Genomic DNA, 25,992 nt, shown 5'->3' on the forward strand with positions numbered 1-25,992 from the left:
AGTGTTTTCGGGCCCTTCGTCTGATCTGAATCCTTGCACATGACTAGTATTTCAGGGGTCAAGGAGCTTATGTAAGACTGTCAGGTGGGAATAGGTGGTGTGTGTGTGTGTGTGTGTGTGTGTGTGTGTGTGTGTGTGCATGTGCGCACATGTGTGATGTGACCCAGGGCACAGGGTGGGGAACCAGACCTGAGCCCCAAGCCCAGCTCTAAGTAGGCTCTCTTAAAAGTATACTCTTCCCCTCTCAGCCACCAGGCAGTGCAACCCTCGACCTTTTCTGAATGATTGCTGTCAATTCAGAAAAGATCTCTAGGGAAGGAGAGTCCCTCTGCCTTCTAGTCCCATGAGGAACAGCCGTGAGCAGCAGGAGTCCTGAACCTTGAAGGTGAGAGTTAGAAAACCCAACCCCACCAGGACCATTATGGTCAGGAGCTAATACTTAACTCATTCTACATCTGGACGAAGAGCTGATTGTAGCTCAGGAATAACCATGAGGGTGATACAGATGCATGGGTATAAACGCACTTTGAAGACCTCCCAGCAATATTCAAATGCCAAATTAATTGCATTGACAGAGTGCTTTTTATATCTCAGGCACTTTGAGTCCTTGGGTCTCCAAGCCTCCCAGCCACCTGGCAACGAATGCATTACTGTCGCCATTGAGTAGATGCAGAAATTTAGGCTCAAGAAGTCAGTTTGCCCAGATTCACTTACTGGATCAAAAGACCCATGAGAACACACATCTTTGGCTAGCCAGCACCTCTGTGCTTGGCATAGTGCCTGGCACATACTGGTTTTCAAAATTATTTGTTAAGTGAATTAATAAAAATCAAGGAAGCCAAAGAAAAGATTGTTAAAAAGAAAACCACAGAGCCACAATGGCATCACTTAGGCCAAGCCCCCAAACTATGCTTCATATCTAATCTAATAGCAATTTCAATCCCCCACCCCCCGAAATGCAGTCTTAACCTGTAGTCAGGAATTTTCTGATCTGAGCCAATACACTCATCGGTCACATGGGTCCTCTCCCACGTGTGGAAGATGAGGTCTGCAGAATAAGATCTCCTCCTCTCTCCTCTGAAGGAAAGCAGCCATGTCTGGAATGTTCCTTTTCTTTTGCTAACAACTTTCTTACCTCCCCCTCCTTCCTATAAAAACCTCCCATTTTGTACAGTGCCTCTGAGCTCCCCTCTTGCTTGTTTGATGAGATGCTGGATTCATGAATCCTTTAATGAAACCAATTAGATCTTCAATTTATTTGGTGGAATTTTATTTTATAACAAGGTGGCATTTGAAACCAAGTTTGTATAATTTTAAAACCATGTTTCCACCACCATTACCATCCATCAATAATCACACTTCCTGGGCTTCTATTGTTAGGCTGAACTATATGAAACTGCCATTTTTGTGGGTCCTAAAACGGTCAGGCATCGGAGGTTTTATATGGTTCAACTTATATATACCATGCATTGTGTCAGGAGCTTTATGCACATTCTCTCACTTAATCCTCCTGGGAATTATTCCTGCTTTACAAATGGGGTAACTGAGGTTTAGGAAAGATGAGTGAATAGCAGCCCAGGGTTACACCAGCAATGAATGTTCTCACCATTGTCTCCCAGGGCTTCTGAGTGGCTCATTTGATTAAGCATTTGACTCTTGATTTCAGCTTAGGTCATGATCTCACAGTTCATGAGTTAGAACCCAACATCGGGCTCTGCACTGACTGTGTGGAGCCTGCCTGGGATTCCCTCTATCTTCCTCTATCTCCCTCCTCTCCCCTGCTCATGCATGTGCTCTCTCTCTCTCTCTGTCTCTCAAAATAAAGAAAACATTAAAAAAAAAACAACAACTGTCTCCAGTCTGTTAGTCCCCAGATCATCCCAAAATATTAGTGTTATGTGACAGATAAGAAAACCAAAACACAAAATAAACCATGTATGAGGTTTATGCTATTATCTGAAGGTCACAAAACTGTCACAATTCACAACCTGCCCTGAGTAACGTTTTTCCTGGTTTGTTCCATCTGGATGGCTCTGCTCTAACTTACCAGCCAGTCTCTTTTAACAGGAGCTACACTGAAAATGAGCTCGCAAGAGTCAGGAGTGGAAAATGGCTGTGCTCAAACTCCTGGACCCAGGAGGAGCACAGTGGGTTCAAATCTGGACTTGAAAATTTAGAGGTTGAGCAAACCACTCGCCCCTCTGGGGCTCCTGCTTCTCTAAAGTGAATACTCTGAGCTAAAATGATCTCCGAGGTTTCTTCTGATGAAACAGTTCAATAATTTGCTATAGAGCATAAGAAATGACGATGATTGAAGAAGGTTTACTGACACTTTTCTCCCCTAGCAATGCCAACATCTTTTTGGCAGAAGGCACACAGTTCTGAGGCTCTGAAACACCTTCAAACTCCCTTTGTATTTATCTAGCTAACACAGCTCTAGATTCATCTAAATCAAGTATCATCTAAGACATAAAAAGAATCATAACTCCTTGTATAAGCATAATTTGACTTGATTTTTCAAGTTATGCCAGACATGTTTCTTATTTCACTCGGGATAGATAGTGGTAAGTAAATAGTGAGTAATGACAGCCTTATGGAGCACAGAAGGAGGCCACATGGTGTCCCTGAAGGAGTTTCTGCTGCCATCCCTCACCTCTGCTCTCTGTCCCTGCACCTGATTCTTTTCCTTCATGGCACGTCTCACTCACGGCAGTAATTTATCCATTCACTTGTTTCCTTTAGGTCATCTCGCCCAGCGCTATGTGCTCTGCCACTGTCTCTTATTTATTACTGTGTATCGAAGTACAGGGCTTGTCATGTAGCAGGTGCCCAATGTCTATGCATTATGTACATGAATAGTGCAGAAAGGTACTGGTGCAAAATCCAGGATTTAGCCCCAAAGACCTGGGCTCTCATTCTGGCTCTGTTATTCACCAGCTAAATAACCTTGAACAAGTTATCTTATCTCCCTAAACTCAAAGATAATAGAGGGAGGGGCGCCTGGGTGGCTCAGGGGGTTAAGCGTCTGACTCAGTTTCGGCCCAGGTCATGATCTTACAGTTCAGTGTTCAAGCCCCGCATTGAACGGTGTGGAGCCTACTTGAGACTCTCTACCTCTCTCCCCATCCCCAGCTCACTCTCTCTATCTCTCTCTCCCCACCGCCGACTCACTCTCTCTATCTCTCTCAAGAGTAAATAAATAAAATTTTAAAAAGATAATACAGGCAGATAATATCCCCTCTACCAACTCTACAAAGTGGGAAAAGGGGATAAGGATTAAATGGTCCCTCAGAGGACACTAGTGGCCTTTTCTTACACACCCTGCCGGAGCCACACTGTGGCAGCTGGCCAGGTCATGCCAAGCCTCCACCAGGCACAGTGCCAATCTCCAAAGGGGACCAAAAAACATGACTCTGGTTTCCTTTTCATGTTAAATAAACCCTGGGAGTCAACCTGCTGTAGTCAAGACTGTGGGCGGCTGATAACCCCGGAGAAGGCTGGAGACCCGGAATCCGGCTCCTGGCTCTGCAGACACACACCCCACAGAGGACTTGCCATGCTGGAAGCTTGTTAGCAGAAGGGCAGAGTGACAGCAGTCCCAGAATAGATCCCTCAGGCGCTCTCATTTATAATGCCCTTGTATCTGAGCTAATGCTGCTTAAGGATTCTGAGTCACATTTAGCCTTAAATCACCCTTGTCAGTGCAGAAGCTCTCAACCAGCCACCAGGAAGCAAGCATTAGCAACGTATTATCGCACCCGCGCCACCCAGGCACAGAGCATGCCTGAAACACGACTTCCCGAGGGTGCACACCTCTCCAGGGCTTCACAGGATCGGAGCTGGAGGTCAAGCAAAGTCTTTTCAACAAAAAGCCTGCATTTGAACATCCTCAAGATGCATGCTTAGAAAGAGAGCACACAAAGAGAAGCCTCAGTTACCTTACCTTGGCTGCAGAGTAGCCCAGCGCTCCAGAGCACAACAAGGAATGTGGGGTACGCGTCTACGCAGTTTTGGCTGTAGAATAAAAAAAAAATGAGAAGAAAAATCAGAAAACAGGCTGAAAATTACCTGAACCCCCAAATTGAGAATCACCATCACACATGAAGCACGACCCCCATTTGTAATTCCACTTCCATCTACTGATAAGACATGGTTATCAAATCAGACATAGGCAAATACATGCTCAGAATCCATTTATTCCCTTCCTCAGTGAAACCAGTAGAAGACTTAGTTTCTTGATGGATTCGTTTTGGCAGGGTTCCGCTTCTGGCTGTGCCAAAGTGCTTCTTAGAATTGAAAAATGAGCAACACAGACAGCAGGGCTGTGGCAGCTGTCAGGATTGGGGAGGGAGAGTACAGGAGAGAGGAGCCCATCTGAGGAAACATTTGTCAGACACACAAGTCAGCTCTGACCCATAGGCTAGGCTGGGGGGAAAAAGATGAGCTTCGAGTGTTAAAGAAACCAAGGTAGATTCAGAAAAGCTGCCACTCAGAAAGTCTCTTGCTGGGGGTCTGATCGAGGTGTGCAAGGCTCAGTCTTCACTCCGCTGGAGGGGGTCTCACCTCACACTGACCACCATGCTGATATTTTGCACCCTTTGTTTCCCGTAAGCTCACCACAGTTGTGTAGGTGCACAGGGTGGCTGCATGCTCTTTCTGTGTCTGCGGGAATAAGTAGCCACAAACTGAGGGGCTTAACACAAGACACCTTAAATCATCTGGAGGTCAGGAGTCCAAAAAGCTTTCATTGCGCCATGCTCAAGGTGTGTCAGCATGGCTGCATGACTCTAAGGAAGAATCCTCTTTTCCTTGCCTTTCTCAGCTTCTAGAGATCACCTGCATTCCTTGGCTTGTGGCCCCCTTCCAACCTCAAAGGCAGCAAAGGTCAAGAGAAGGCTTCCTGACACCCACTTCTCTGCCTCCTTCTTCCACATTTAAAGGACACATGTTAGGGGCACCTGGGTGGCTCAGTCAGTTAAGCATCTGACTTTGGCACAAGTCATAATCTCATAGTTCATGGGCTTGAGCCACAGCAGGCTCTGTGTTGTGGATTCTGTGTTTCGAAATGCTTTGGATTCTGTGTTTCCCTCTCTCTCTGCTCCCCTACCCCCACTCACTCTGTCTCTCTCTCTCTCAAAAATAAACATTAAAAAAATAAAAAGAACCCTTGTGATCACATCGGTTCCATCCAATAATCCAGAATAATCTCTTGATTTTAGCATTGGCCAGTTAGCAATCTTAATTTTTCCTTGCCATGTACGGAATATACTCACAGGTTCCCAGGATTGGAGTGGGAAGATGTTTTGGGGCTCTTTATTCTGTCTACCGCAGTTACTCTCACTTTCCCATGAGAAACAGAGGTTTAGAGAAGCTGAGTAATGTGCTGAACATCGTCGAGCTACACAGTGGCAGAGTCAGGATGCACATCCTGCTCAGTCCAACTCTGCCACCAGACCTGTTAGCTCTCCGACGACACTAAAAAAATAGTGAATATCCTCTTGAAAAGTTTATAGTCTTGGTCAGCACAAACAATATGCACATCCACGTTGATAAAAGTCTTCAACGAAGTAGGGACAGATGGAACATACCTCAACATCATAAAGGCCATCTATGAAACACCCACAGCTAATATACTCAAAGCGGAAAAACTGAGGCTTTTTTGTCTAAGGTCAGGAACAAGATGGAGATGTACTAAGAAGTCTTAGCCACAGCAGGCAACAAAAAGAAATAAAAGGCATCCAAATCGGCAAGAAAGAAATCAAACTTTCATTATTTGCAAACAACATGATACTCTATGTAGAACACTGGAAAGACTCCACCAAAAAAATTGCTAGAACTAATACAAATTCAAAGAGACCCAGATATGAAATCAATGTGCAGTAATCTGTTGCATTTCTATACACCAATAGTGAAGCAGCAGAAAAAGACATCAAGGAATTGATTACATTTACAATTGCACAAAAAACAATAACATACCTCAAAATAAACTTAACCAAAGAGGTAAAATACCTGTACTCTGAAAAATATAGAACAGTTATGAAAGAAATTAAAGAGGACACAAAGGAATGGAAAAGACATTCCATACTCATGGATTAGAAGAACAAACACTGTTAAAATGTCTATACTACCCAAAGCAATCCATACATGTAATCAATCCCTTCAAAATACCACTAGCATTTCTCACAGAGCTATAATTTAATATCTATATGGAACCACAAGAGACCCTGAATAGTGAAAGCAATCTTGAAGAAAACAAAGTTAGAGGCATCAACATTCTGGACTTCAAGCTATATTACAAAGTTGTAGGCATCAAGACAATATGGTACTGGTACAAAAAAAGACACAGAGATCAATGGAAGAGAATAGAAAATCCAGAAATTGACCTACCACTACATGGTCAACTAATCCTTGACAAAGCAGGAAAGAATATCCAATGGAAAAAAGAAAATCTCCAACAAATGGTGCTGGGAAAACTGAAAAGCAAGGTGAAACTGGACCGCTTTTTTACACCATATACACCATATACACACCATATACAAAAATAAACTCAAAATAAAAGCCATCCATAAAATAAAAGGATGGAAGACCAGGAAGAAACTGTCAAAACCTAGAGGAGGACACGGGCAACAACCTCTTTGACCTCGGCTGTAGCAACTTCTTACCAGACAGGTTGCAAGAAGCAAAAATGAACTATTAGAGCTTCATCCAGATAAAAGGTTTCTGCACAGTGAAGGAAACAAACAACAAAACAAAAAAGCAGCCTATAGAATAGGAGAAAATATTTGCAAATGACATATATGATATAGTGTTAGTATCCAAAATCTATAAAGAAATTACCAAACTCAACACCCAAAACACAAAAGATCCAGTTAATAAATGGACAGAAAGGGGGGGAGTGCCTGTGTGGCTCAGTAGGTTTAAGTTAGTTAAGTCAGTCCAACTCTTGATGTTGGCCTAGGTCACAATCTCATGGTCATGAGATCAAGCCCCATGTTGGGCTCTGCACTGGGCAAGGAAACTGCTTAAGATCTTCTCTCTTCCTCTGCTCTCCCTCATCCTCAAAAAAGAAAAGAGAAGAGGAGAAGAGAAGAGAAGAGAAGAGAAGAGAAGAGAAGAGAAGAGAAGAGAAGAGAAGAGAAGAGAAGAGAAGAGAAGAGAAGAGAAGAGAAGAAAGGAAGAAAGAAATGGGCAGAAGACATGTATAGACATTTCTCCAAAGAAGACATCCCGATGGCTAACAGACACATGAAATGCTGTTCAACATCACTCATCATCAGGGAAATAGAAATCAAAACCACAATAAGATACCACCTCTCATCTGTCAGAATGGCTAAAATGAACAATCTGGAAACAACAGATGTTGGTGAGTATGCAGAGAAAGGGGAACCCTTTTGCATTCTTAGTAGGAATGCAAATTGGTGCAGCCACTCTGGAAAACAGTGTGGAGGTTCCTCAAAAATAGAACTATCCTATGATCCAGGAATTGCACTCCTAGGTATTTACCCAAAGGATACCAAAAATACATTTTCAAAGAAGGTACATGTACATTATCAACAATAGTCAAACTATGAAAAAAGCCCAAATGTCCATCAACTGACAAATGGATAAAGAAGATGTGTTATACATATATACAATGAAATATTACTCAGCGATCAAAAGGAGTGAAATCATGCCATTTGCAATGATGTGGACAGAGCCAGAAGACATGCTCAGTGAAATAAGACAAGCAGAGAAAGACAAATGTCATATGATTTTACTCATATGTGGAATTTGAGAAACAAAACAGATGAACATATGGGAAGGGGAGAAAAAAGACCGAGGGAAACAAATCACAAGGGACTGTTTATGACAGAGAACAAACTGAGGGTTGATGGTGGGAGGTGGGTAGGGGATGGGCTAAATGGGTGATGGGCATTAAGGAGGGGACTTGTCATATTGAGCACTGGGTGTTGTATGTAAGTGATGAATCACTAGATTCTACTCCTGAAAACAATATTACACGGTATGTGAACTAACTAGAACTTAAATAAAAACTTGAAAAAAGATAAAAAAAATACTTGCACATCCATGAAAAAACAACCTTACAAGACACGGAGGCATGGATGGGGAAGTGCGGCAATGCGATAGACTGGAAAGGGCATGTACCAGGATTTAGTCTCTGACCTGATATTGACCATCTGTTTGTCAATGGCAAAATAATCACTTTGGATGTAGTTTTCTTACCTGGAAAACAAAGAGACATAATAATTCTAAGATCCACATAAGCTTTAAGAGTTGATGCTCCAGTGAGGTGGTCCTCAAAGTGTTGTCCCTGGATGAGTAGCATCAGAAACACCTGGGAACTTGCTAGAACTACAAAAGTTAATGCCCATCTCACACCTACGGAATTAAAAACTCCGGGGGTGGAACCCAGCAATCTGAGTTTTAACAGCCCCTCTAGGTGACTCTGAAGCATGCTCAAGTTTGAAAAACACTGGTCTAACATAATTCAAACTATACAGGTAAAGCAAAAATGCAATTTTCAAAATGTATTTGGCCTTTTGTCCAAATTCCTTCTTGGATTCTTTCTTGTGGATCCTTTCTGATCTGGTTCTCATGACTTTCCTCCCAAATCAGCTATGAACCCTTATTCAGACTGATGGTGTCTCATGCCTCAGTGCTACCACTGAGAGCTCTGGAATGACCAAGCCTTGGTCCATCCCCTGCAGAGAACCCAGAGAGGGTGAGCCATGTCCCTGGCCACAGGAACTTACATGTCACTTTGATGATCAAAAGATCCTCTACTGAAAAGTCAATGAAATTAAAGGTAAGAAAATCAGTGTATCCTATCCTGGAATACAGACACGGGAGAGAACAAAGCCCCGCTGACCTCACTAGGCACACAGGGGTTTCACTGATCTAGTGGCCACAGTAGTTCATGTCAGTACTTCTGTATCTCACTCCCAAAGGGGGAGAAAAACAAAAGGGAAAAATATGAGTTCTTTTCTCCATGAACACATTGATAGTGTAGTGCATCAAATTGAACACAGCACAGGGAACTGTTGACAAATTTCACAAGCAGCTCAGAATCAGACCTGGAGGAAGGACAGGAGCCCTGAATAAATTTATCATTTGGAGTGAAGTACTTAGTGAATAAATAGGTCTTGTATGCAACTATGCAGCAGCCCAACATCACATCTATTATGTATTACAGGAATAAAACTACAGCCTTCGTATCCATTTCCCAGTTCAAGAAAACTAGGGAGAACATTCCTTTCTTTTCATTAAATAATGCTCTATGTTTGATGGGATCTAATACCTGAGGCTCCAACAGTTTGAAAATCTATTAATATCAAAGATTGCCCCTGCATCGTCTTCAATCTCATGCTTCTGTTTTTGTTTTCAAGTACTGGTTTGGGCTGGGTGACGCAGTTTTTTAAAATGTTTAATTATCTAAGGCGTTTGCTCATTAAAAAGAACAGTACAGTAATGTGACATTGGATCAGTCATTCGATCATTCCTGCCTATTGTCTCAAGTCACCTGGGTCCCTAATAAATCATAGTTTGTCTGGATTGGAATGAAACTCCCAGCTCCTGTCCCTTGATCTAGCTCAAGCCAGTCCTTTTCCAATCCAGTATCTCTGACCCTTCTATCCACAGCTCCACATGTATATGTCCCTTCTTGACAGAGAGCCACTACTGGGCTGAAATCAAGTAGCGATGGTCAGTGACAGCACTGTCTCCGGAGCTGGAGCCTCATGGATGCTCACATGGTCTTTAAAGGCACAAGGCTTGGGTCTGATGCCCAGTCTGCCACTGTGTGAGTATGGGTGCAGTTCCCAGCTTCACTGGGTCTCAATTTTCCTCATCTATAGGAGGTGAATGGAGACCTGAGTAATTACTGCCCTGGCTTGTGAAAATAAAATTAGCCCAGTTCATCACAAGCATTCAGTAAGCGATGGTTATTATTGCTCCAATGTCTTCCTTCTTACAATACCCAGTGGAAATGTCTTTCCCACTGACAAATTATTATTATTCCAGATTTTCTTTTGTGGAGAGTTGTGTGCCATTCTGTGAGACAGAATTGACCAACCCATCTTGGTGCTCATTTTCCCAGGTCTCATTCTGAGCTGCTTGCCGGATTTGTCAACAATTCACTGTGCTGCGTTTAACTTGATGCACTTATACTACCAATGTGTTCATGGGGAAAAGGATTTGTGTTTTCCCTTCTGTTTTTCTCCACCTTTGGGAATAAGTGCAAGAGAACTTATATGTGTTTTGTTAGTTTAGATTAACATAAAACAAGTAAATTATCGCTAATAATAGTAACAGTAGCAATACTAATTGATAGAATCAATGCAGATCTATTAGCTTCAAATTATTTACAAGTCCACTCTATTTAGAAGTGAATCTAAAGTGGATTCTCAGGGGTGCCTAGGTGGCTCAGTCAGTTAAGCGTCTGACTTCAGCTCAGGTCACGATCTTGTGGTTCATGGGCCCCAGCCCTGCATCAGGTTCTGTGCTGATATCTCAGAGCTTGGAGTCTGTTTCAGATTCTGTCTCCCTCTCTCTTTCTGCTCCTCCCCCACTCATACTCTCTCTCTTTCAAAAATAAATAAAGGTTAAAAATTTTTTTTAATTAATAAATAAGGTGGATTTTGAGAGGTGCAGGGGAGAAGGGGCATTAGGGTGACATTTTAAAAAAAAATGCATTTTGTGAAACACTTAACCCTGGATATGCTCTGCCCAAAAACAGACAGAGAGAGGTGTATTTGTAGTTAAAAAAGACTTCCCCCTCTTGGAGAACCAAGAATCACAGTGTTCCTCAGTACATTAAAAGTTCTCAAAAGACTTGTTTTACAGAACTTGCTCTCCTCTGTCATACCTATTACAAGCCCACCAACTTGTAATCTATGGAACATATGTAGGAAATTACGTTTGTCCAGAGACCCAGCTCCTCTATGCAACCTGTGCTTACTGGCATCATAAGGAAGAATCTTAAGTCAGTTTAACTGAGATATTTCTCCAGAAAACTAACTGTGTCCTAGCTGTGCTCATCATGTGGGAACACGACTGTGAACTATGCTTTGCTCACAGGAAAAGAGTCAAGATCAAGATTCTTTATATCTCTCAAACCCCGACTCGGCCCTGCCCTCGTGGGAGGTGGATGATGGGACAGACCATTTACCGAGGCCATGTTGGAGCTGATGGCCACTTCCAGCTGCCACACCTGGTTATCAACTGCCCCCTAATCTTGAACCACTCAGCAGGCATATTTTATCCTGAAAAATCTGCATTGGTCTTTTCAATTCACCAGCACCATTTATCCTTTAAGCTAGTTTTTCTTTACAACCATGGTCTGGAAACATTTATGATCTCACACCCCATCAACCAGAAAATTTTATCACGCAACTCTGTGACAGGGATAATTCACACACCGCTCTCAACATGTATATTAAAAATAAGTAAAGCTTAATTTCTTATTTTTTAGATAGCAAGAGTAAATTCCTGTTTTTTTCTTTTTGCACATTCAAGGCTCAGCCTGCACCCTCTTTGGTGCTTTTGGGTGCCCCAGACAAGCTACTGCCAGAGAAGAATCTCTACTCGACTGACCTAGGACCCCTTGTCCATAGCTTCCTGGCAGTTGCACGCACACTGGCACTGCTGGGCTTTGCCAGCATGCAGCAGTACGATTCAACAAACCACCAGAAGCACACAGAGTGCTGTCAGCTGGGTCAGGAAGGAAGTGGTCTTTGTAACAGAACCACAGCAGTGTCTGGGCAACCTCCATCTTCCAGAAGATTCTCCTTTTCTCCTCCTTAGTTGCTACCACTCTACAGACCCTGGCTCTCCTCTTGCGGAGGTGAAGTATGGACACATGAGTTTGGGAAGCTGGGCCGCGCAACCCCCAACACGGCAAGGATGTCCAGCCACTCTCCTCTGGCACCTGCTTCCCTCACGGACCCCACAGCATTGCAGAGCTTCCAAACCACCACTGCCAAATGTCACTTCTGCAATTTGGAGGCCAGCCCTGGGGCCAGGTGTGAGCACAGTCACTTCTTAAGTGCAGAGCCAGCCCCCTCCTGGGGGACATGGCAGAAACTGGACGGCCTGGTCTCTTCCATGTCATCTTCATTGAAGGCAAAATGGAAACTGGACCTCTCCCAAGGTGTGCCAAACTCCACATGCTGGCTGCCCTGTCTTACTTCTCCAGAGAGGATGCTCTGAATGTAACTGCTGATAACACGGAGATCTGGGCAGAAAGAGGCTTCTCTTTCCAAAATAGTAAAATAGCATTAATGTTTCCTTCGGGTTATTTTCAGAGAGTATTTGGTGTCGGCCCTGATCAAAGACACCTTCTTCATACCTCTTGCACCTAGAGTGTCTGAGAAGTATTCTCATGTCTCCCTCCTGCAAACTGCACAAAGACCTACTTTGTTCCTGACCCTCCTTTAAGTGTAAATGTCTAAAGTGGCTTAAACTACATCTTTAAACTTTTTCAGTTGATTTTAAGAATTAATACACTGACGGTCCAAATGTTAAAATAGAAATGTCCCTGTAGATAGTTTAGCCAAAAATTTCCTTGAGACCAGACTGCTGGAATTACCCTGCTCAGGACTGCTTAGTGTGAGTGAAGGGGACCCAGAGCAGGTGGTGAGGACCCGAGTGAAGTGGAGGTCTTGGAGGGATATCGAGCACATTGGAGCAGCCTGAAGCCCTAAGCCCAAATGGTAACGGGTCCAGACATGGACCTCGGATATCAGCCTGTGACAATCTCTTTGGGTATCCATGAACACCCCTTTGGAAAGATCTCTGTGGCCATCAGAACCACCTGAGAATTGAGACTGAAGGCCAGCTCCTGGGCTCACTCACATTCAAAGCCTTTTCCCCGACAGGTATATAGGCACAAAGAAGCGGACAGGTCACTGCCTGACACTGCTGTTCAAATACATTCTGCATAAGGAAAAATGAGTGTTTGAATAATATCCATTCAGATTTGCATCCCAAATACCTCCCATCTCCTTCGCTGAGCTGCTCAAGTGTTTTCAAACAGCTTTTTAAATCAGGAATAAAGAAATGGGGGTGGGGAGGGAGGAATTGCACAGCTCCCCCATTCTTCCTCTTCTGTTCTAGTTGCTCAAGGAGAGGAGGCATTTACGAAAGACCTTGGCACACCTCCAGAGTCCACCAAAGGGACGTAAGGGGCAGTGAGCTGAAGACTGCCACCTTCACATCCCTTCTGCTGCTTCCAAAGCCAGCCAATGAGTAATGGCTGGTTTTCGTGTTAGTGCCTTTGGACTAATTCCCCAGGAAATCAGTAACGCTGTGACTATATGACTGGCTCAGAAGTTTCTGGAGCAAACGGGGAGCTGTAGCGATTGCACATGTCCCCACTCCCAACCCCACTGTCCCCAATTCCTTTCTTTCTTTAAGGATGACATATAAGGATGATCAATGACTCCCCCAAAGCACCCCACCACCCAGCTGAGGTTTAATCCTCCTTGGGAGCTCTGCCTTACTGGCATCCGAAGGTTGACCCAGAGACCCTCGGGGGTGGTGTTCACTCCAGTAGGGAGGCCCCCCCCTTGCCCAGGGCCCCACTCTGTTAGTTTGCAATATCAGGGTTTGGACTCACTTGGCAGTGTAGACGCGTTCAAAGGCAAGGGTCCCGGTCCTCTGGAAGCTCCGCCCATTCTGTGTCTTGCTTTCATGCTCCACCTTGTGGGCAAAGAACCCTGGCAGATGGAAAGGTTTGGATCTGGTTTATCATGGGCACGATCATGAGCCTGTTGTCCCATTTTTTTAGTAAGATATTAAATGTCCCTCTCTGTGCCCTCCAAACAGCCCTAAATGTCTTCTAGAAAATATCATTTGCCAAAAATTCATTCGGCAGCTCTCTCTACTAACTACTGCACTTGGTGATGGTGATGTGATGGTTAGCAAGGCATGGTCTCCACTTTGGATCTCATAGTTGAAGTAACTAGACAAACAAGGAGAGCAGAAACTGCAGTCTAGTGACTCATGTTAAGAGGAAGCTGAGTGAGAACACAGAGCCATCCAGGGTCCGAAGACAACTATAATAAAGTGTTGGGTAGAGTATAATAATAGAGTACAGTATAATAAGTAAACATAATAGAATGTTGGGATCATGGAGGGATCCTAGAAGAGGTATCCTCCAGGATAAGATCTGCAGAACATGTAAGAATTAGCCACATAGAGGGAAGGGGCAGGGGACCACAGAAGTGACCACCCCACTGATGTGGAATGGAAAAGGCAAAGGTGCAGAGGCAAGAACTGTCTTCATTTGGTATGTCCAGCTTCTGCTGGGGGAAATAGGGAGTAGACAGTAGAAACCAGCAGAATTACAAAGGAAACGAAAGAGGTAGATGGTGTATTGTTCTGTGAAAGACGTTTCCCTTTGTGGCTTGCCACGTGCTAGACACTTAGCTTGCCTCTGAGAATGAAACACACGAAGATCATTGGCCTGAGGAGCTTCTGTTCTAGTGAGGGTGGAAGAGGAGGAGGCAGACCGTATACCGTGAAAGAAACACTTAGATGAGAATTATACAGTGTGTTGCACTGTGGGTGGAAGAGGACGCGGAGCATGGTGGGGGACCCTGTGCAGTACTCACACGGTGGAAAGAGCGAAAAAGCACTGAGAAAGCCCAAGCCTAGAGGAGAGTTGAGAAGTGCCTACCGGATTTGACCGTGTGACTGTGACCTTTGTGAGCCTCAGTAAGAAAATCAGAATTTGTTCCCATCTCATGAGTAACAAAGAGTCACACTAGCAGGGATAAGCTGAGCAGTTGCTGTAATGAAAGCCTCTCTGTCTTCTGCATGGGGAGTGTCTGAAGGGGTCACCCCCAGGACGGGAAGCAGGAAGACAGGGAGCCCAGTAAGGTGAGGCGGTGGGCTGTGTGGGATGCTGAGGAGCCAGAATCTCAAGAGTTTGTCTCTAGATAGGAGAGGGGGATGGGGGAAGAATGAAGGTCTCTCTCCCCTCCACTCCTGTTTTACTCCTCTACTCCTGTTTCCTGAATATTAGGGGTCCCTGTGAGATTCCTTTTCATCAGCTTCATATGAACCTCCTCAGAAAGATGTGAAATGGATGCCTTATCAGCCATGTATTCATGTTTTCTTTTGGGCAAAAGCATAGCCCTCCACCAGCAATGTGCCTGTCTGAAACAGGGTCACTGGTAGCCACAGGGTTGCTTGTAAGAAGGGGGTGTCACCTCCACTTTGGGCCCTTCAGCAGAAACCTGACATCTCTTCCCTCCCTGGGCCTTGTACCAACTCTGCCGAGCTGGCCATGCTGTCTCCACTATGTAGACAAGGCCCCAGTGTCTCGGAGAGGTTGGATGGCTTTCTCAGAGTCACACCACTGGGAAGCAGTGAAGCTAGGGGTTCAAATCTAAGGAGGCAGATGAGGATGTTTTCCCTTGTTGCTGTCACATTGAAGCTCACCGAAGGGATCCCATCAGGTACACTGGGTTTAAATACACTGTCTGCTCTGACAGTCTCTTCTTAGCACAAAGGACAGTAGGAAATTCTGCTCACTGCCTTCCCAGAACATAAGGGGATGGCCCTCACCTTTGAACATGTAGCAGAGACAGCATTAAGAAAGTCAGAGGTGATTTCTGCCACCAGCAGTCAGCAGTACAACGTGGCTGTCCTTTGCACCTGCCTTTCTTCTTCCTCTCCTTGCTCAGAGAGACAGACTCCTTCCTCTTTTCCAAGGCTTGCTCTCTACCTGTGACCTTGACTCCATTCCTCCTGCCTCTCTAGGCCTTTGTCTCATCAGTGTTCTCTCCAGTTCCTGAACCTTCCTTCTCCTTTTCCTTCTTTCTCTTGACCCTAGAAACATACTCGGATCTTTCTTACCCAACAAACAGAAAACCAAACCTGCCCCAGGCTATGACGCTTTACGTCTCCCTCCTTCTTAGCTAAACTTGAAAGAATTTTGCTTCCTTTGCCCACTCCTCACCATCCATTCATGCCCCACCCCTGGGTTATTTTCCATCATGTTACAGAAACCTTAGGTGCAAAGACCATTGACACACTTATCTTGGCTAGCTGTTGACAGTAGGCCAAACTGGAGAGAGAGTGCCAGAGCCAGAGAGACAGAGACAAAAGGCTGCAGACCATTATGGAGCACACACCGTATGCTGGGCACTACAAGCTACTTTCCTGGATTATTCCTTGCAGTTTGGTTTTGTTTGTTTGTTTATTTGTTTGTTTTTTAAGTAGGCTTCATGCGCAGTGTGGGGCCTGAACTCACAGCCCTGAGATCAAGACCTGAGCTGAGATCAAAGGCTGGACGCTTGACCAACTGAGCCACCCAGACACCCCTCTGTGCAATATATTCAACAGACACTTAAGGAAGTTATCTTAGCCCCACTTTTCAGTTGAGGAAGCTGAGAGTCAGAGAAGCCAAACAATTCTCTCAGGATCACATAAAAAATCTTGAGATTTTAGTTAGGCACAAAGTTACTAAGAGCCAGCCATGCAATATGAGTGTTCAAAGGAATAATGCTCCCATGATTATCTTAATAGAATTGATGTCTGGGTCTCAGGAACAGTGAGTTTCCCGGCAGAGTAAGTGTCTATCTGCATCTTAGAAAAGCTCGGGGCAAGATGGGTGGGAGGGTATAACCCAATGACAAGGGACACTGGAAACCAAGTCACAAAAGAAATGATACATTGATGACAAGATGCTATAGCTGACTCTGTAAACCTAGAAGCCACCAGGATAGTACAGAATTTTCCAAAGAATAGAAATAAGACCAGTGGATAGAAGTTATAGGGCAGCAGATTTAAGCGCACATAGGAAAGAACTTCTTGAGTAAGGAGCTTTTAAATAAATGAATTTGAGACAATATACATAGCATAAGTGTCTACATTTTAGAATTGGTTTGAATCCCAGTTCAACCATTGTTCTAGCCTTTCCNCATAATTCACAGGTTGCAGAGATTCAGTGAAATAATATTATGCCCAATACAAAGCTCTGTGCTTGAAACAAAGCAAACTTCCAATGAGAAGGGCGATCTCAGTAGGTTGTGAGCTCTCCATCTCCGGAGGGTTCAGGCAGGAGCTGCTAAGAATGGTGTAAATATGATTTTCGCTTTGGGGTGCCCCATGGGTCCTGTTTCTAGAGCCCATTTAACCCTAAGTTTGTTGTTAGATCTTCCAAAATGGTGCAAATGAGATTCACTTTGAGTGTGCATGTTGGGGTGGGAGTACCAGGGATGGCATGGAAAGGTAGAAGCTCCCTACTAGCTCTCTATCCCTCCTCATCTTATTCTCAGAAACCCTTGTGAGTGCAAGGCCATCATGTCTACCTTCCTTGCTTCACAGCAAGAAGAGAGTTGAGGCAAGAGAAGATGCCAATTCCCACCACCTTTCCCAATGCCCAGAAAGACTGTAGGAGTTGTTCTCCCACTGGAGGACACCTTTTCTCTGTTGCTCCTCTTTGGGTTTCCATACACAGCCTCGGTGCCCATTCCCCTCAGCTCAACGTCTCCTCTCAATCTAATTAGTCTGGCTTCTTATGGAACTCACTTTCTCTAAACCTGTGTTTCTTAGGTTTGCTGCATGTCAACACTGCTGGCACATTGGCAGGAGAGGCTGGAGGCTCAAGATGCTATTTATGGGAAATGCTTCTATCTGTACTCCCTGGGAAACCAGGCTTTGGTGGTTCTGGCCCAGCTTTCTTGGAATGATGTATTTTAAACTTGCTCTGTGCTTCCAGATCTGTGTTTTTGCTGGATCGAGCTGGAAGAGAGTCACAACTTCAAAGATCTGATGACTAAACAATGTTTAAGGGTCAGAGGAGGAAGTTCCAACAGGCAAGCTGGGCTCTGGCTTCTTTCTGGGAAATGAGGTTCTCACACAGTGTACAGAGAGCATAACCCTGGACACCATCATGCACACATGCGGACGAGACCTCTTTGTCTCGGGACAAAGACCAAGTATACAGTGCCTGGCAACAGCATGTAAATATTTCTTAAAACTCAGAGGAAGGGTTTGAAATGGCATTTGGCAGGGCAGGGGGAGAAAGGTACAGCTTTTGCATATTTTCTGAACTCTCTAAGGAAGACCTATGGTTGCAACGTCGGGGTTAATTAGAATTGCAAAGAGAGGCTCTGGACACAGACTTGAACCTTTGTGTTTGCCTGGAAACTCATGGTGTAAATGAGTACAAATGTTCTCTCCTGAGTCATTTGAATTTTTCTTGTTCCCTGACACGGGCACATTTAGCAGTTACAAAAAGGCCTCACACGGGGGTCTCCACATCACATGGCAGTCGGGGTCTCTGCCTCAGAGGGAAAGCATTGAGGGATTGCTTCTGTGGCTTCAAAAGAACAACAGTCTGTCCTTCCTCCAAGCACGGGGGCAACATCATTGTGCAAAGTCATTCTGCCCCACGTTGCCCTAGCTGCTCACAGGGGGCTGGGAGGTCAGAGGCCATGATGTGGCGACCATGTAGGGTGTGCCCAGCCTGAAGAAGCCTCCAGCCCCAAACAGTAGCTCCACTGTGGTCCATGTTTATATCTCCCACTAGGAAGCTTCCATCCCACTCGTCAGTGGCTGGAACTCTATTAGTGAGGCCACTGGGTTGTGTCACTATCTATCCAAAATGACCTGTCAAAAGTCAAGGCCCTTACACTGTGGTTGTTACAACTCAGGCATTTGCCTTGCTATCATCTTTCCATCCACACTGTAAAAAAGAAGACGACTTAACTCATCTGCCAAAAATAATTAGGAACTTCACTATACCCCTCATGTCTGATCAGGGCTTGCTCTACCACTAAGGGAAAGGCCCAGGACCCACTTGACAGGCCAAGACCAGGTTCTGCATCTCATCTTAGGAGAGATGAAGAGACTCTATTCTCACAACAGGAGACTGTGCAGCTTCCCGCAGCTCGGCTTTGAACTGAGAGGGAGCACTTCAGGGTGATCTTCAGCCCTTCAGCTAGCTTAGCCCCAACCACACAGGCCAGTGACAAGGTACTGGTTCCTCTGCCCACTGATACTTGTCAGCTACACTGACATTCACAAGGGGAAGGGCCAGAGGGGAGACCCTACACAGAGCTGGGGAGGACCGCCCACTCAGTCACCCATGCAACAGTGTCCACAAACACCAGAAGGGTCTTTGAAGCCTTCTTACTGACCTTGTCAGATCATCTCTTCTCCCTATCCTTTCTTTTCCCAGGAGACCCACCCCACAGCTATATCCCCATAAAGCTGGGACATTGACCATCTCAAAGGGGTCCCTGCAGGTGTCTACACGTTGAATAAATGAAACCCTTGCTGATTTGCAAGGCCAAGGGAGCTCATGATGCCTGCATGAAATAGCAATGGCTGGAGGAATAGCAGTCTAAACAATCCATCTGTTCCCTCTCTGAGCTGCAATATATGTGTGAATTTAGTACGAAAATATTTGGGTCAGACAGTGGCCAACTGTTGTTCTGAAAAATACTCAGAAGATGCATAGGTAGGTCTTTCTGGTGTGGGGAGGTCTCAGGGAAGACTTACAGGGCTCAGAAGGCTAATCCTCAGCCTCTCTGGCCAGGTTCAAGTTGGGGGGAAATAACAGTAACCCAAATTGGTTAAACATTCAAATTTCCAAAGTATGATGACAGTGTGTGAACATGTAATAGTTACCATTAAGTTATAGCAGCTACCCTTGGTAATTACTTTCATTTTTTCTCTATCTTAATAAACCATGAAACACAAAGCCACTGGAAATACTTAGAAAAAGAATCTGTGGCAGTCCTAACTCAGAGCTTTAAAAAGAAAATTCTACATGGTCTTGTCTTTCTCAGGTCTGAGTACTTTGCATCTTTCTTTTTTCCTTGCTTGGTTTTCTTAAGTGATAGAAAGGTTAATGGAAATGCAAACCCCACAAGAAGAAAAATGTGTCCTCTCCCTCTGTATGTTAATATACAATGCATATGAAAAATGCTTCAAAATTATACATTGCCAGGAAAAAAGAAATACACAAAGAATCTCTTTCTTCAAAAGAAAAAAGAAGCAATACAGAGATATAGTAAGAGTAAGGTGATTTCTCCCTCCCACTGTCCAAAAATCTTTTTTTCTTCTCACTTACTGGTGACAGGTAACATCAGTTTCACTGAAGTCAGCCCAGCTGCCCTTAACAAAAGCCCCGTGTGTTGAGTCAGTATGTATTTCCCTTTCCCTTTCTGGGCTTCTTGCCTCCCATCCCGTCTCTATCCATAGTAATTAATAGTTAAGCAAACACTTCAACAAGAATTTTTATATAAAGCTCTTAGGTTGCTGCCCCGGCTCTGCAAACATGGTTAGTCACCAACATTAAAGTGAAAGAAATACCAGAAGGAAAACCCCCAAAGTCATACATAAATGCATATATCTTATCCATTCAAAGAAAAAGAAACAAATACAAATAAGGTGACGGTGGGTACAAGTGTGCACAGACACAGAGAACAGTGTAAACCTCTGACGTTCAAACAACTGGCAAACAAAATCTGCTGTGTGTTCCCTCTGAGTGAGGCATTCCCTTACCGTTCTGGACCACGCTGATGAGGGTGACAATGACCAACAGGACAATATTGCCCACTGTTTCCTGGTCCATGTTTGCTTCGGGCTCCCCAGCAAGGACTGCTCAATGTGCTGGCACCCCGTGCTGTGCAGGAAGAGGAAGTGAGGGCCCTGCCTTTCATCATTAGAATTTCCGAAGGTCCCATCAGTTACACAGTGACTTCTTCTTTTTCCTCTTCTTCTTCTTTTTTTTTTTAACTAGCCACCAAAGTGTCCTGGCTCAGTATGACCTGCCAGGGGAAGAAGAGCTTGGAAGAGGAGCAGGAAGGGAAGAAAAGAATAAAACTTATGTTTTAGCGGCACCTGGGTGGCTCAGTGGGTTGAGGGTCTGACCCTTGTTTTCATTCCGTTCAGGTCATGATCTCTAGATTCCTGAGAGGGGACCCCACTTTGGGCTCTGTGCTGATAACCTGGAGCCTGCTTGGATTCTCTCTCTCTTTCTCTGTCCCTGTACCACTCACTCACTCTTGCTCTCTCTCTTTCTAAAAAAATAAACTTAAAAAAAACCCTCAAACTTGGGTTTTATTTATAGAGCACCAAAAAGATCTGTGTTTTGAGTACTGTTTTTCTTTTCTTGAATTCCTAGGGGGGAAAAAAACCCTGAATGCATAACACACAGCAGGGCCCAGGGTAGCAGCCACAGAATAAGGCCTGGATGGGTGAATATATGGATGAAAGAGTAAGAGGGGGAAGCTGACATCTCTATTTCCACAAAAAAGGGGGGGGCAAGAGATTACACTAAACCAAAAAATTTAGATAAGGAACAGAAATGAGGTTCCATATGACCCTTAAGGAAACTTGTGAACAGGAAGTATTATTAAACACCGTGGCTGGCCCTCAGAGCTGATTGTTAAACACCTTCCTGGAATGGTCTCAGTGTGGTAAGAGGAGAGAGAAGGTGTAAGAAGGAGTCTGCTGGGGAAGCTAGGTGGTGACACAGCATTTTACAGGACAGCTTTCTCCTAGAAAATGGCAATCCCCCTGAGGCCATACAGAAAATGTGAGATTCCTACAACCTTCAGCCCAGAACCAAAAACTCTTTGGCAGTGACAGAGAGGAGCTTTTATCAAAATCTCACTTTGAGAGAGAAGGTCAGCCACTATACTTGGTCGCAGCAGGGTGCTGCACCGTAGCATGAGAGAGGTGGGCTTGAGTGTCCTCCATTCAGCTGAGAAGAGACAGACATCCATGGAGGCAGTGTCCAGAGCTTGGAAGCAAGGAAGCCAGTAACTAGGGCAGTCCAGTTATAGTCTTGACACTCCTGAGTACTCTCTGAAGACCTGGAGCACTCTGCCAAGTGTGATGTCACAAGACTGCTCAGGAGCTCAACACCAGCAAGATTTGTGTATTCACCTTAATGATATCTGATTTGTATGGGAAAGTTTGGTAAGTTACAGAAGATGCTCATGGCCCATAGATAAGGAGTCTGCACCTCAAATGATGGGGACATCATAAGTTAGAGATAATGCACAGAAGTGAAGGCCAGTCCCTTTTTAAAGTACTCCAGTTGCAAACAATGGAAATTTAGCTCAAATTACCTTGGGGGGGAAAAACGGTGGAGGTAGGAGGGGTGGGGAGTGGGGAAATGATTGGCTCAAAAAAATCCAAGGACCCAAACGACCAGAAGCTGAAAAGAACAGAGATGTGGTTGGGCTTTGGAGACCGAGCGTATTCTCTCTCTCTCTCTCTCAAAAAGAGTTCTCTCTTTCTTTCAATTCTCTCTTTCTTTCTCAACTTTCTCTTGGTTTGTCAGCTCTATTCTGTCTGCAGACCACTCTTCTCCACACTACAAAAGACTGACTTTGTAGTGTAGTCTCATCTAAATTCTTACAAAGACCTCATTGGCCCTGGCTAGTCACATATCATTCCTTGGACAACCAGATGGCAAGAAAATGAGAGAACCTGGAAGTCCATAGTTGTCATATCGTCCCCTAAAGAAAGATTGGGAGGACTGGAGGCATGTCAGGTATATATATCCTATCACACTGTGACTGTCCTCTACTTAAAATTCCAGACTGAAACACCGTTTTACTAAAGAAGTGTTTCTATCATACAGCCTGATGTCTTTAAGGCTCAGCTTAGTCTCTTTCCTGCTTGGGTGTTTGTGTTTATGGTATGTATGTGTGTGTCACCAACTGCAGGCACACACAAAACAGCATGAACAGAATCCAACAATGTCTTTGAAAATCATTCCAGCTGGGGTTCCTGCAATCCAAGAAGGGCAGCTTCTCCGCTGGCTTCCCAAGTGCCCAGGAGCCCCACAAAGTCGGACTGGANATAGAAGTCCCCAGGAGGAGGTTCAGGAGCTGCATTCCCCCCTCCCTTGAGGGCCCTCTACATCCGAGCTCCCCGGAGTCACCCTGCCAGGGTGGAAAGCATGTGCCGATGGAGCAAGTCCACTTTACCCGGGAAGAGAGTTTTAATAGTCAGCCGAGATGGCCATTAAATTACAGTGCGCACATTAAGATTCTGGCTTCTGCAGCGGAGGAACACTTACCAGAGGTGAAGCCTCTGAAAATGTCATTCATCTCAATTGAGAGCTGCTGAGACAGAACAAAAAGACGAAGGCCACCAGGGGAGCCGGGGGAGGGGAGCGCAGAAGCTGGCTCTCCATTTCCCACTACTAACAAGAGGGTCCAGTGCCCCGCAGTTGGGGCTGGCAGGGCTCAGACCAGACCAGGAACAGGACCCGCAGCCCTGAGAGGTCTGTGCTTTTGCTCCTCAACACAGCCCTCTGGAGACAGGGTTCTCCTCCCATTGCCCAAGGGAAGAAACTGAGGTTGCAGGACGAGGATTCAAGTCCAAGCTTGTCTAGCTTCAAAGTCTAGGTCCTCAACCACTCTGCTGCTTCTGGAAGAGTTTTCAGAGTTTGGGACTCCCTCGTCCTTCTGCATCGTGCTTGGTGACCCCCTCAGAGGCTAGTGAATTAATTAATGGCTCCTGGCCCCTAAAGAGATATTTTTTAAATGTTATTTTATTTTATTTTTGACACACAAGGAGAGAAAGAGTGTGAGCAAAAACGGGGGAGGGGCAGAGACAGAGGGACACACAGAATCTGAAGCAAACTTCAGGCTCTGAGCTGCCAGCCAAAAGCCTGACTCCGGGTTGGAACCCATGAACCTCATGACCTGAGCTGAAGTCAGATGTTTAGGCAATTGAGCCATCCAGGCACCCAAGAGAGATTTTTTTTTTTTTAAAGAAAGGAAAGGAAAGCAAATGCATGTCACAGGAAATAACATATTCCCCAGACACCTTGTTGTTGTAAAGGTTAAGTTAGCTAGAACTATTCCACAGCTCCAAGCTGTGAGCCCACCTCTCTGTCCCCAGATCCCTGCTCTCAGCCCCCACCTGATATGTCTATGCTGCATTATAGCATGTGACAGGTTAGTTAGACAAATGTGCTGGGAATAGGGAAAGATAATTAGCACATTCATTAATTTAGAGTACTGCTAGTGGTTTGACTGTGAAGGACAACCATTTGTCAAAAGTGATCAGGACAGCTGGGGCCAAGCAGCCACTAAGGGGGGAAGCAATTCAGAGAAGGCAGTGGCACTGACCAGCTGTTATAAAAAACATGAGAGCTGGTCATATGCTTAGCATCAACTGGACTCCATCACCATGGCAGCAAGGGGCCACTTCGTTGCCTGTCAAGCAACAACATTCATATATCCTTCATCTCAGCTCCTGTGCATGTTGCCATTTCATGACATCACTTCCTTTCACTTTCCAGGCAGGGGTGCCCTTCCTTTTCATCAAGATGAGTACTTCCCTCATAAATGCTGGGAGTAAGGGAGCAAGCACAGAATTCTGGGCTGGGGCCATCAACTCTAACTAGGACCTAAAGATATAGCTTATGCCCATGCCCATGCCCACAGGCACACACTGTATAGATGCATACAAAGGAGTTCCTTTAATTTCAGCTAATCTAAAAACTATTCAGAACACACTGATCTGAAAGATAGATGATATGAACAGAGACCAGGCCATGTTCTGTTCTAGATATCACACACCAATAGTCTCCAAGAGAACCAAATCAGACTGATTAAAATGCTCAAGTCTCCTTCCCCAGCTACTATCAGATGGTCTTTCTTTACATGAAGAGCCCGTGGTCCTGAATGAAATGGAATTAAACAGAGATAGGCTTTCATGACAATAAATAGATGAGGAAACAGAGGTATAGTTAATTGGCTGTAACCTCAGTCCAATTGATTACATTGCACATGTGCTCAGGGCATTGAGAGTGCTTTACAAATCAAAATGACATTTACAGATATGACTTCCATCTTCTAGAGTCTTAAGCTAAAAGCTGATAAGACCAGTGCAAAGAAACAAACAGAAGCTGAAGTCCACAGGAACACAGACTGCAAGAAACCGAGGTGGCATCGGGGAAGCATCTTCCTTCCCATATCACAAACACATGAAACACAGTGTAATGCTATGAGCTTGTGGAAAGATTAAGCAAGTCACCCATAAGTGCAGAAAACATCATGCTGTTTGTTGTACAAAAACAGATATTTCATGTGGATTCCTTTCCCCCAAGTATCAGCTTCACTTTCTATGGTCAGTAGTGGGCCTGGCCAGATATAGGAGCATTCAGTTCTAATAGAATTAAAAATTGCAAGGTTCCTATATGCTCATTTAATTTTTGACAGAGTAATTCAATGAAGAGAGGAACATCTTTCAAACAAAGCATGCTAGAAAACCTGGCCATTCATGTGGGGCAAAGAATGAACCTTGACCCTATGCCCAAATCACACAAATATAACTAGAAATGGGTCTTCAACCTAAACATAAGAAACTAAAACTATAAAAATTCTAGAAGAAAAAATAAAAGCGTCGCCATATGGAGGGCAAAGTGTTTTTATCTTTAAATTCTTTTTTATATGTCTATAGTTGAGACACAACATTACATGAGTTTCAGGTGTACCACACGGTGATTTACTTCTCTGTACATTATGCTGTGCTCACCACAAGTGTAGCTGCCATCTGTTACCCAGACAACGCTATTGCAAAGTCATTGACTAGATTCCCTGTGCCATAAAAAGTTTTTTTAAGACACAAAAAGTGTGAGCTGGGTAAAGAAGAAAAATCAAAATTTAAAACATTTGTTCCTCAAAAGACACCAGTAAGAAAACAAAAGGGCAAGCCACAGACAGGGAGAAAATATTTGTCATATATAAACTTGATGAAGGATGGAGTATATCCAGAATATATAAAGAACTTATTCCCATTGCTCAGAAGATGAACGATCTCCATTTTTAAAAAATGGGTGAATGACTTAAACTGACAAGTCACAAAAAAAGATCTACAAATGGCCGATAAGTGCATGAAAAGATGCTCGGGGTCATTAGTCATCAGGGAACCACTAAGCAAAAAAAACCACCATAAACTTCCTAGAATGGTTAACAAAGATGTGGAGAAAATGGGACTTTA

The 25,992-nt window shown here is 44.4% G+C and overlaps 1 protein-coding gene across 1 annotated transcript in view; it reads right to left on the reverse strand.

Annotated features, from left to right (window-relative positions):
• ALOX5AP (arachidonate 5-lipoxygenase activating protein) overlaps positions 1 to 20,641 on the reverse strand; it is a 28,532-nt gene extending 7,891 nt beyond the window's left edge. The window contains exons 1-3 of the mRNA XM_077745379.1: positions 20,524 to 20,641; positions 13,616 to 13,715; positions 3,944 to 4,014 (exon numbers count right to left, since the gene is read on the reverse strand). Coding sequence (XP_077601505.1) covers positions 3,944 to 4,014; positions 13,616 to 13,715; positions 20,524 to 20,593 — 241 coding nt within the window. The 5' untranslated portion in view covers positions 20,594 to 20,641. The remainder of the gene's footprint in view (positions 1 to 3,943; positions 4,015 to 13,615; positions 13,716 to 20,523) is intronic.
• Between the last annotated feature and the right edge of the window lie 5,351 nt (positions 20,642 to 25,992).

Source organism: Crocuta crocuta, unplaced genomic scaffold, assembly GCF_008692635.1.
Source record: "Crocuta crocuta isolate KB4526 unplaced genomic scaffold, BGI_CrCroc_1.0 scaffold258, whole genome shotgun sequence".
NCBI lineage: Eukaryota > Metazoa > Chordata > Mammalia > Carnivora > Hyaenidae > Crocuta > Crocuta crocuta.